The 12,500-nt window shown below is 48.8% G+C and overlaps 1 protein-coding gene across 1 annotated transcript in view; it reads left to right on the forward strand.

Moving 5' to 3' along the window:
* The first annotated feature begins 9,307 nt into the window (after positions 1-9,307).
* LOC137047026 (C-type mannose receptor 2-like) overlaps positions 9,308-12,500 on the forward strand; it is a 55,373-nt gene continuing 52,180 nt past the window's right edge. The window contains exons 1-5 of the mRNA XM_067424559.1: positions 9,308-9,320; positions 9,672-9,817; positions 9,910-10,022; positions 10,138-10,271; positions 11,042-11,262. Coding sequence (XP_067280660.1) covers positions 9,308-9,320; positions 9,672-9,817; positions 9,910-10,022; positions 10,138-10,271; positions 11,042-11,262 — 627 coding nt within the window. The remainder of the gene's footprint in view (positions 9,321-9,671; positions 9,818-9,909; positions 10,023-10,137; positions 10,272-11,041; positions 11,263-12,500) is intronic.

Below are 12,500 nucleotides of genomic sequence, written 5' to 3' on the forward strand. Positions count from 1 at the left end.
TGCTCCAGATCCGTTCCCCGAGAGAGAGCCAGAAACCACACGACACGCGTGTTCAAACCCATGACGCTTCGGATCCGTTCCCTGAGAAAGGGCCAGAAATCACATTACACGCGTGCTCAAACAAACACATGACGCTCCCGATCCGATCCCTGAGATAGGGCCAGAAACCACATGACACGCGTGTTCAAACAAACACATGACGCTCCCGATCCGATCCCTGAGATAGGGCCAGAAACCACATGACACGTGTGTTCAAACAAACACGTGACGCTCCAGATCCATTCCCCGAGAGAGGGCCAGAAACCACACGACACGCGTGCTCAAACAAACACATGACGCTCCAGATCCGATCCCCGAGATAGGGCCAGAAACCACACGACACGCGTGTACAAACAAACACATGATGCTCCAGATCCGTTCCCCAAGAGTGGGTCAGAAACCACACGACACGCGTGTTCAAACAAACACGTGACGCTCCAGATACGTTCCCCGAGAGAGGGCCAGAAACCACACGACACGCGTGTTCAAACAAACACATGACGCTCCAGATCCGTTCCCCAAGAGTGGGTCAGAAACCACACAACACGCGTGTTCAAACAAACACATGACGCTCCAGATCCGTTCCCCAAGAGTGGGTCAGAAACCACACGACGCGTGTTCAAACAAACACATGACGCTCCAGATCCGTTCCTCAAGAGAGGGCCAGAAACCACACGACACGCGTGCTCAAACAAACACATGACGCTCCAGATCCGCTCCCCGAGATAGGGCCAGAAACCACATGACACGCGTGTTTAAACAAACACATGACGCTCCAGATCCGTTCCCCAAGAGAGGGCCAGAAACCACACGACACGCGTGTTCAAACAAACACATGACGCTCCAGATCCGCTCCCCGAGATAGGGCCAGAAACCACACGACACGCGTGTTCAAACAAACACATGACGCTCCAGATCCGTTCCCCAAGAGAGGGCCAGAAACCACACGACACGCGTGTTCAAACAAACACATGACGCTCCAGATCCGCTCCCCGAGATAGGGCCAGAAACCACACAACACGCGTGTTCAAACAAACACATGACGCTCCAGATCCGCTCCCCGAGATAGGGCCAGAAACCACACGACACGCGTGTTCAAACATGTGACGCTCCAGACCCGTTCCCCAAGAGTGGGCCAGAAACCACACGACACGCGTGTTCAAACATGTGACGCTCCAGATCCGTTCCCCAAGAGAGGGCCAGAAACCACACGACACGTGTGTTCAAACAAACACATGACGCTCCAGATCCGCTCCCCAAGAGAGGGCCAGAAACCACACGACACGCGTGTGCAAACAAACACATGACGCTCTGGATCCAATCCCCGAGAGCGGGTCAGAAACCACACGACACACGTGTTCAAACAAACACGTGACGCTCCAGATCCGTTCCCAGAGAGCGGGCCAGAAACCACACAACACGCATGTTCAAACAAACACATGACACTCCAGATCCGTTCCCCAAGAGCGGGTCAGAAACCACACGACACGCGTGTTCAAACAAACACGTGATGCTCCAGATCCGTTCCCCGAGAGAGAGCCAGAAACCACACGACACGCGTGTTCAAACCCATGACGCTTCAGATCCGTTCCCTGAGAAAGGACCAGAAATCACACGACACGCGTGTTCAAACAAACACATGACGCTCCAGATCCGCTCCCCAAGAGAGGGCCAGAAACCACAGGCTCTCTAGAGGTCTTAGAGAAGTCTTAAATTGACGTTCCACAATGTTAGGCCTTAAAATGTCTTAAATTGGAGCAGAAAGTCTTAAAATTCAATATCATGGCATTAAATTAGGGCTGTATGATTCCTGTGATGCAGAATCCATTCATAAAAATTATATTTACTGTTTGATATGCAGAATGACATGGGATTTTTCAAAGAAGATGAACAAGAGTCAGTCACATTTATTCTGACCATTAAAGCAGAGTCCAGAAAAATTACAACAGAAAGGACTATAAAACAGATTTCATAAGGCCCTAAACTAAATTGCATGCGCTGCAGAAATTATGTTTTTCCTCGGGATTTCTGTTCTCCAGCTCAAACTCTAACATCCATAAATCAGGACACATTTAATGTGAAATGAAGAAATAAGTCTTGTTTTCTGAGAAACTGAACTAAATGGAGTGATTTTGTGATTAAAACGAGCAGACATCTGTCCTTGAACATTACTCACATCTGAGTTGAGTTGATGTTTATGATCACATTGGCAGATATTTGCTCGTTTTAATTATCAAATCGCTTTCATAAGATTTCTGATCTCAAACTAAGATAGTTATAAGCAATGGAGATCTGTTGGATATTGCACTGAACTCATTTACATTAGAGAACATCAATCAGTCATCTTTATTTCTATCGCTCTTCTCCAACGCCGATTGTGTCAGAGCAGATTCAGTGTTAAACAGGACAATACTGCAGCAGAATTAGATTTGGCTGTACAGTCGTTCTGGAGTAAACAGTGATGTTATCAGCTTATTTTAATTTATCAGAGAGAGACAATGTTGGCAGATCAGGATTATAGTTTATAGAATTAAATAAGACCTAATTCATTAATTTTATTTGTATATTTAGTTGAATAACTCTGATCATAATGTTAGTGTCCCCAACTGAGCAAGCCAAGCCAAAGGCGACCAAAGGAACCGAAACTCCATCAGGGCATGATGGAGAAAAATAAACCTTAGAGAAACCAGACTCAGTTCTCCTCTGGCCTATTAACACACAGTGGAGGATTATTATTCTGGCAACCGCACAGGTCAGAGGTCATATTAGAGCAGAATATTCGTAATTTCTGGGTATCACGGAAGAGACGGATTTATTTAGGATGGGGCGTCGATTACACAAGAGTATGAATACATGAAAGATCGGAGTCATCGCGCTGAAGACGGGTTTATTGAGCATGACGTGCCGGTGAGGCAAATTCGGAGGAGACACCATTTGACACGGCTCAGCAGACACTCCAGGATGAGCTGGTCATGTCCAGGCAGGTCCACCATCCGATCCGGACACGGATCCAGGATAACCCTCGGGATAAACAGAGAGACTAACATTAGCGTAGAAGCCGTTCTTCTGATGATGTAACGAGTACATCAGGTGTTATGGGAAGTGTTCCCGGTTCCGGCTGACCTAGTTAATGCAGCCTAACAATCAGTCAATTGATCTGAATAATGAAAGTTAATAATGTTCTATGTGTATGCCATAGTAAAGAGATGTGTTTTTAGTCTAGATTTAAACTGACAGAGTGTGTCTGCTTCCCGAACAATGCTAGGAAGACTATTCCAGAGTTTAGGAGCTAAATAGGAAAATGATCGACCGCCTGCAGTTGATTTAGATATTCTAGGTATTATCAACTGGCCAGAGTTTTGAGACCGCAATAGACGTGATGGAGTATAATGTGTTAAGAGCTCGCTTAAGTACTGGAGCTAAACCATTTAGTGCTTTGAGTAATAAGCAGGATTTTAAAATGTATGCGATGTTTAATAGGGAGCCAGCGCAGTGTTGACAGAACTGGACTAATATGATCATACTTCCTGGTTCTAGTAAGAACTCGAGCTGCTGCGGTTTGGACCAGCTGGAGTTTGTTTATTAAGCGAGCAGGGCAACCACCCAGTAGAGCATTACAATAATCTAGCCTTGAGCTCATGAACGCATCGACTAACTGTTCAGCATTTGGCATTGAAAGCATGTGCCGTAATTTAGATATATTTTTAAGATGATAGAATGCGGTTTTACAGATGCTAGAAACGTGGCTTTCAAATAAGAGGTGGGTATCAAAGAGCGTCTTTGACTGACGACGTGTGTGTGTGTGTGTGTGTGTGTGTGTGTGTGTGTGTGTGTGTGTGTGTGTGTGTGTGTGACGAGGGCTTGACAGAGCAGTCATCAAGTGTTAGACAGTATTCTCGGTTACTACTTGTGGAGCTTTTCTGTCCAATAATTAAAAATTAAGTTTTATTTGAATTAAGTTGCAGGAAATTACTATTCATCCAGTGTTTTATATCAGCTCTGCATTCCGTTAATCTTGTGAATTGGTAGCTTTCGTCAAGGCGTGAGGAAATATAGAGCTGAGTATCGTCAGCATAACAATGAAAACTAACGCCATGTTTCCTAATGATATCTCCCAGTGGAGCAGATACAGGGTGAAGAGCAGCGGTCCTAACACTGAGCCTTGCGGTACCCCATACTGAACAATGTGAAGCTGCTTTGAAACAATTGTCATTGTAAAAGCGCAATATAAATAAAGTTGATTGATTGATTGATTGATTAGACATGTAGAGAGGGCTTTTATGGGTGAATGTCTCTCACCCGTCCATCCAGTGTTTGCTGTTAAAGGAAGCCCTTAATGACAGGTCATGTGCTCCTGATGTCAGATGACCATGTGTGTTTTACAGTGTAATCTTTGGACTTGCTGAAGGTGAAAAGCAACTTCAGTGTGTGTGTATGTGCAGACGTCCGGAGAACAGGCGTGTGGACACACACACACACACACACACACAGAGAGAGAGAGAGAGAATGAGAGCAGGATAAACCCGTTCTGTCTCAGCTTTAAACTCATTCACAGCGAGATGCTTTGGCTTTCAGTCTTCACCTTCCTCGGGCTCATCCGCTCAGGTAAGTCTCGTTTCAGATCAGTGTGTCCTGATGGAGAGTGTGTCCTGACGGAGAGCGTGTCCTGACGGAGAGCGTGTCCTGACGGAGAGCGTGTCCTGACGGAGTGTGTGTACTGACGGAGTGTGTGTCCTGACGGAGAGCGTGTCCTGACGGAGAGCGTGTCCTGATGGAGAGTGTGTCCTGACGGAGTGTGTGTCCTGACGGAGAGCGTGTCCTGATGGAGTGTGTGTCCTGACGGAGTGCGTGTCCTGATGGAGAGTGTGTCCTGACGGAGTGTGTGTCCTGACGGAGAGCGTGTCCTGATGGAGAGCGTGTCCTGACGGAGAGCGTGTCCTGACGGAGTGTGTGTACTGACGGAGTGTGTGTCCTGACGGAGAGTGTGTCCTGATGGAGTGTGTGTCCTGACGGAGTGCGTGTCCTGATGGAGAGTGTGTCCTGACGGAGTGTGTGTCCTGACGGAGAGCGTGTCCTGATGGAGAGCGTGTCCTGACGGAGTGTGTGTCCTGACGGAGAGCGTGTCCTGACGGAGTGTGTGTACTGACGGAGTGTGTGTCCTGACGGAGAGCGTGTCCTGACGGAGAGCGTGTCCTGACGGAGAGCGTGTCCTGACGGAGAGCGTGTCCTGACGGAGAGCGTGTCCTGACGGAGTGTGTGTCCTGACGGAGTGTGTGTCCTGACGGAGAGCGTGTCCTGACGGAGAGCGTGTCCTGACGGAGTGCGTGTCCTGACGGAGAGCGTGTCCTGACGGAGAGCGTGTCCTGACGGAGTGCGTGTCCTGACGGAGAGCGTGTCCTGACGGAGAGCGTGTCCTGACGGAGAGCGTGTCCTGACGGAGAGCGTGTCCTGACGGAGAGTGTGTCCTGACGGAGTGTGTGTCCTGACGTAGAGTTTGTCCTGACGGAGAGTGTGTCCTGACGGAGAGTGTGTCCTGAAGGTGTGTGCGTCCTGAAGGTGTGTGTGTCCTGACGGAGAGTGTGTCCTGACGGACAGTGTGTCCTGATGGAGAGTGTGTCCTGACGGACAGTGTGTCCTGACGGACAGTGTGTCCTGATGGAGAGTGTGTCCTGACGGACAGTGTGTCCTGATGGAATGTGTGTCCTGACGGACAGTGTGTCCTGATGGAGAGTGTGTCCTGACGGAGAGCGTGTCCTGACGGAGAGCGTGTCCTGACGGAGAGCGTGTCCTCACGGAGTGTGTGTCCTGACGTAGAGTTTGTCCTGACGGAGAGCGTGTCCTGACGGAGAGTGTGTCCTGACGGAGAGTGTGTCCTGACGGAGAGTGTGTCCTGACGGAGAGCGTGTCCTGACGGAGAGCGTGTCCTGACGGAGAGTGTGTCCTGACGGAGAGTGTGTCCTGACGGAGAGTGTGTCCTGACGGAGAGTGTGTCCTGAAGGTGTGTGTGTCCTGACGGAGAGTGTGTCCTGACGGACAGTGTGTCCTGACGGAGAGTGTGTCCTGAAGGTGTGTGTGTCCTGACGGAGAGTGTGTCCTGACGGAGAGTGTGTCCTGACGGACAGTGTGTCCTGACGGACAGTGTGTCCTGATGGAGAGTGTGTCCTGACGGACAGTGTGTCCTGATGGAGAGTGTGTCCTGATGGAGAGTGTGTCCTGACGGACAGTGTGTCCTGATGGACAGTGTGTCCTGATGGACAGTGTGTCCTCAAGGAGTGTGTGTCCTGACGGACAGTGTGTCCTGAAAAACTGTGTGTCCTGAAGGAGTGTGATTAGGGCCCTCACATTAATCGCGTGATTAGGGCACTCACATTAATCGCGTGATTAGGGCACTCACATTAATCGCGTGATTAGGGCCCTCACATTAATCGCGTGATTAGGGCCCTCACATTAATCGCGTGATTAGGGCCCTCACATTAATCGCGTGATTAGGGCACTCACATTAATCGCGTGATTAGGGCACTCACATTAATCGCGTGATTAGGGCACTCACATTAATCGCGTGATTAGGGCACTCACATTAATCGCGTGATTAGGGCACCCACATTAATCGCGTGATTAGGGCACCCACATTAATCGCGTGATTAGGGCACTCACATTAATCGCGTGATTAGGGCCCTCACATTAATCGCGTGATTAGGGCACTCACATTAATCGCGTGATTAGGGCACTCACATTAATCGCGTGATTAGGGCCCTCACATTAATCGCGTGATTAGGGCACTCACATTAATCGCGTGATTAGGGCACTCACATTAATCGCGTGATTAGGGCCCTCACATTAATCGCGTGATTAGGGCCCTCACATTAATCGCGTGATTAGGGCCCTCACATTAATCGCGTGATTAGGGCCCTCACATTAATCGCGTGATTAGGGCCCTCACATTAATCGCGTGATTAGGGCCCTCACATTAATCGCGTGATTAGGGCCCTCACATTAATCGCGTGATTAGGGCCCTCACATTAATCGCGTGATTAGGGCCCTCACATTAATCGCGTGATTAGGGCACTCACATTAATCGCGTGATTAGGGCACTCACATTAATCGCGTGATTAGGGCCCTCACATTAATCGCGTGATTAGGGCCCTCACATTAATCGCGTGATTAGGGCACCCACATTAATCGCGTGATTAGGGCACCCACATTAATCGCGTGATTAGGGCACCCACATTAATCGCGTGATTAGGGCACCCACATTAATCGCGTGATTAGGGCACCCACATTAATCGCGTGATTAGGGCACCCACATTAATCGCGTGATTAGGGCACCCACATTAATCGCGTGATTAGGGCACCCACATTAATCGCGTGATTAGGGCACCCACATTAATCGCGTGATTAGGGCACCCACATTAATCGCGTGATTAGGGCACCCACATTAATCGCGTGATTAGGGCACCCACATTAATCGCGTGATTAGGGCACCCACATTAATCGCGTGATTAGGGCACCCACATTAATCGCGTGATTAGGGCACCCACATTAATCGCGTGATTAGGGCACTCACATTAATCGCGTGATTAGGGCACCCACATTAATCGCGTGTTTAGGGCCCTCACATTAATCGCGTGTTTAGGGCCCTCACATTAATCGCGTGTTTAGGGCCCTCACATTAATCGCGTGATTAGGGCCTTCATATTAATCACGTGATTAGGGCCCTCATATTAATCACGTGATTATGGCACTCATATCGAGCCTGTCAGTGAAACATTAGTATGATCTCGTGTCTCGGTCATGAGACTCTTTATGATGGACAGTTATAGAACAACAGGAATATTCCCTCTGCTAAATATTATAACACATTTTGATGCTCATGCGCTGCTCGTTTCCTCTTTACGCTCAATATGACCCCAAACATTTATTGAGCAATTGCGCAAAAAATACCCATAATAATATTAATATGTTGTTTACATCTCATCTAGATGTTTGTGCTGTGTTCATGGGTATATGAAGTACTCCGCTAACCCATTAGCATGTGAATGAGCTGTGTGTGTTCTCGTGGGCATTTCTGTCTTTTTCAGTTTAGTGTTTTAACTGCATAGATTCAATTCAATTCAATGAACTTTATTGTCCCCAATGGGGAAATTTGTCTTGGACTCTGGTGCCCACATACACATATACAATGATCAAAAACATAAAAAAAAAAAAAAAAAAAAAAAAAAAAAAGATTGTGGCACAAGTGTGTATTTTTATTGTACTTTTACTATTTTACCCCCATTTCCTTTAAATAATCAATCATTTGCAAAAAACCCTTCCTCTCAGCATCGATTGAACAGAAAACAGCAGGGCTGTGTGTGTGTGTGTGTGTGTGTGTGTGTGTGTGTGTGTGTGTGTGTGTGTGTGTGTGTGTGTGTGTGTGTGTGTGTGTGTGTGTGTGTGTGTGTGTGTATAGATAATGTAGGTGTAAAGTATGCAACTGAGATGAAAGGAACCATATTCATTAAATGTGTTATGAACTGACTTTTATTAATTTTTTATATTAATTTTTTGACATTTGTATGGTTTCCACATTAAGAAACATCATAAATCAGTTAATCCTAATCAGTAATGGGCTGTTTTCTACACTGGTTTTGATGGGCGTGTCACTTGGAGACTCTGAAGTAAACGCCCACGGCTAGGATTGGATAAGATCTGCATATTTAATGAGCTTCAGCTCCGCTGTCAGTTCACACGAGGGAGGGATTGTTTTGAAAGTGGCACTGGAATGATTCTCTCACAGGGTTTGCTAAACGTCTTTATCAAAGACAATGATTTCTCTCTCATCCACCTGCGATTGATTGGAATATTATTTTTATTACTTTGCCCGCCCGATCGGTGGGTATAAGCCGGAACCGTGCACGGGCAGTTAGGGGTCGGTATAACACAGCCCTAATATGATCCGAAGGAAGCCTATGCAGGGACTGTGTTCTTCCATAACCAGGGGCCTATTGCACTAAACTAGGATAAGGAATTAAGCCGGGATATCTTGATGTCCTGGCTCAGTTTATCTGCTAATATAGTTATCTTTCATTATCGTTATCATTCTCGGTGTAAGTTTGCCTTCAGGGTACGTTTACACAACAGCGGAGTACTACTTTTGCATTTAGATGACAAGATCACCAAGATATCCCGGCCTAATCCCTTATCCTAGTTTAGTGCAATAGGTCCCTGGAATAGCGCAATATCTTGCCATCTTCTTCAGCATGTTTATTGCTGCGTTGGGCGGGGACGAATGAGACGAGTGGGTGGGCGGGGCTACTGAATTAGACGAGTGGGTGGGCGGGGCTACTGAATTAGATGTGCTTATTATTCTGTAGAGGCTGTGTTTTGTCACACGTTGACGTCAAGATGCGGCACATACGTTTTCTGAGCCTGTTGTCTATAAAAGCTTTTCTTTTACTAACAAGGTAACAAAGTTTTCAGCTCTGAAACTTCTGGATATTCTTATATTACCATGACCTTTTATATTCTCTAAAGCTCAAGGGAAAGTTGATTTCTCAATTCATCACCCCTTTAACTAAGGAAACGTCAACTGGAGTCACAAATACAAGTTCAGCCTGTTTCTGTGTGTGTGTGTGTGTGTGTGTGTGTGTCAGGCTGGGCTCAGTGTGCGGAGGGCTGGCGGCCGTATGAGGACAGATGTTACTTCTTCTCCTCGGACATGAAGTCGTGGAACGAGGCGCTGGAGGATTGTGTCAGTAAGGGCAGTGATCTGATGAGCATCCAGGACATTCATGAGCGGGTGAGACACACACACACACACACACACACACACACACACACACACACACACACACACACACACACACACCCTTACTCTTCTGTTCTGGTCAGACGTGGGTTCGGACGCAGATCGGCTCCTCCATTTTCTGGATTGGACTCAACGATGTGGCGTCGGAGGGAAACTGGGAGTGGAGCGACGGAAGTGTGTTCTACCCCTACCTGTCGTACGTCTCACACACACACACACACACTCTCACACTGACCTACCAGCGGGTCAGATATCTGAAGTGTATTATCTGCAGTGGTGTATGGAGTGTTTGAGCATGGCATGAATCGCAGGTACTGGAGGGAGGGTCAGCCGGATAACTGGGCAGATAATGAGGACTGTGGGCAGGTTCAGGGCGCGAATGACGGCCGCTGGAACGACGAAACCTGCTCAGCCAGACGCCAGTACATCTGCAAACGGCCCAACCGTACGTGTGTGTGTGTGTGTGTGTATGAGAGAGAGTGAGAATGTGAGTGAGAGAGAGTGAGAGTGTGTGAGAGTGTGTAGTCAGTGTGTGTAAGGAGTGTTTCCCTGTGGTCCTCTAGCTAACCCCGCTCCGCTGTGAGTGAGTGAGAGAGTGTGTAAGTGAGTGTGAGTGAGTCTGAGAGTGTGTAAGTGAGTGTGAGTGAGTCTGAGAGTGTGAGTGTGTGAGTGAGTAGGAGTGTGTGAGGGAGTGTGAGTGAGTCTGAGAGTGTGAGTGTGTGAGTGAGGGAGTGTGTGAGGGAGTGTGAGTGAGTCTGAGAGTGTGAGTGTGTGAGTGAGGGAGTGTGTAACTGAGTGTGAGTGAGTCTGAGAGTGTGTAAGTGAGTGTGAGTGAGTCTGAGAGTGTGAGTGTGTGAGTGAGTAGGAGTGTGTGAGGGAGTGTGAGTGAGTCTGAGAGTGTGAGTAGTGTGTGAGTGAGTAGGAGTGTGTAAGGGAGTGTGAGTGTGTGTGTGAGAGAGTGTGAGTGAGTGTGTGTAAGAAGTGTTTCCCTGTGGTCCTCTAGCTAACCCTGCTCCGCTGTGAGAGTGAGTGAGTGAGTGAGTGAGTGAGTGTGTGAGTGAGTGTGTGAGTGAGTGTGTGAGTGAGTGAGTGTGTGAGAGAGTGTGTGAGAGAGTGTGTGAGAGAGTGAGTGAGTGAGTGAGTGAGTGAGTGAGTGAGTGAGTGTATGTGTAGTCAGTGTGTGTGTGTAAGGAGTGTTTCCCTGTGGTCCTCTAGCTAACCCCGCTCCGCTGTGTGATACGGCTAACGGCTGGCAGGCCTTCGGCTCTAACTGCTATAAGCGACGGGCCGGCGTTCGTAAGAGCTGGACAGCGGCTCGCAGTGAGTGTGTGCGAGAGGGCGGAGACCTGGTGTCCATAACATCTTCTGAAGAGGAGCAGTACGTCACTAGCCATCTCGATGCCACCTTTGACCTCTGGATCGGCTTTTCCACAATGGTGAGTTCATCATCTGTGTCCATTAGAGGCTCACTAGACCGCCCGAGATCATTCACGAAACACCGCAAGGCCTTCCATTCAATGTGTACAAATTATCAACATGGACAGTAAAGAGCCTGACCTATTATTTTGGTTTCACTTTATTTTACACATTCTGTTGACTACAACATTGCACCTACAACTACTAACTCTTATTAAACCCTTCGATAACAGCTCCGGGCCCTACCGATAACAGCTCCGGGCCCTACCGATAACAGCTCCGGGCCCTACCGATAACAGCTCCGGGCCCTACCGATAACAGCTCTGGGCCCTACCGATAACAGCTCTGGGCCCTACCGATAACAGCTCTGGGCCCTACCGATAACAGCTCTGGGCCCTACCGATAACAGCTCTAGACTCTATCGATAACAGCTCTAGACCCTACGGCTAACAGCTAACAGCTCTGGGTCCTACCGATAACTGCTCTGGGCCCTACCGATAACAGCTCTGGGCCCTACCGATAACAGCTCTGGGCCCTACCGATAACAGCTCTGGGCCCTACCGATAACAGCTCTGGGCCCTACCGATAACAGCTCTGGGCCCTACCGATAACAGCTCTAGACTCTATCGATAACAGCTCTAGGCCCTACGATAACAGCTCTGGGCCCTACCGATAACAGCTCTGGGCCCTACCGATAAAAGCTCTGGGCCCTACCGATAAAAGCTCTGGGCCCTACCGATAACAGCTCTGGGCCCTACGATAACAGCTCTAGGCCCTACGATAACAACTCTGGACCCTACGATAACAGCTCCGGACCCTACGATAACAGCTCCGGGCCCTACGATAACAGCTCCGGGCCCTACGATAACAGCTCCGGACCCTACGATAACAGCTCCGGGCCCTACGATAACAGCTCCGGGCCCTACGATAACAGCTCCGGGCCCTACGATAACAGCTCCGGGCCCTACGATAACAGCTCCGGGCCCTACGATAACAGCTCCGGGCCCTACCGATAACAGCTCCGGGCCCTACCGATAACAGCTCCGGGCCCTACCGATAACAGCTCCGGGCCCTACCGATAACAGCTCCGGGCCCTACCGATAACAGCTCCAGGCCGTACCGATAACAGCTCCGGGCCCTACCGATAACAGCTCCGGGCCCTACCGATAACAGCTCCGGGCCCTACCGATAACAGCTCCGGACCCTACGATAACAGCTCCGGGCCCTACGATAACAGCTCCGGGCCCTACGATAACAG

The sequence above is a fragment of the Pseudorasbora parva genome, chromosome 18 (assembly GCF_024679245.1).
Source record: "Pseudorasbora parva isolate DD20220531a chromosome 18, ASM2467924v1, whole genome shotgun sequence".
NCBI lineage: Eukaryota > Metazoa > Chordata > Actinopteri > Cypriniformes > Gobionidae > Pseudorasbora > Pseudorasbora parva.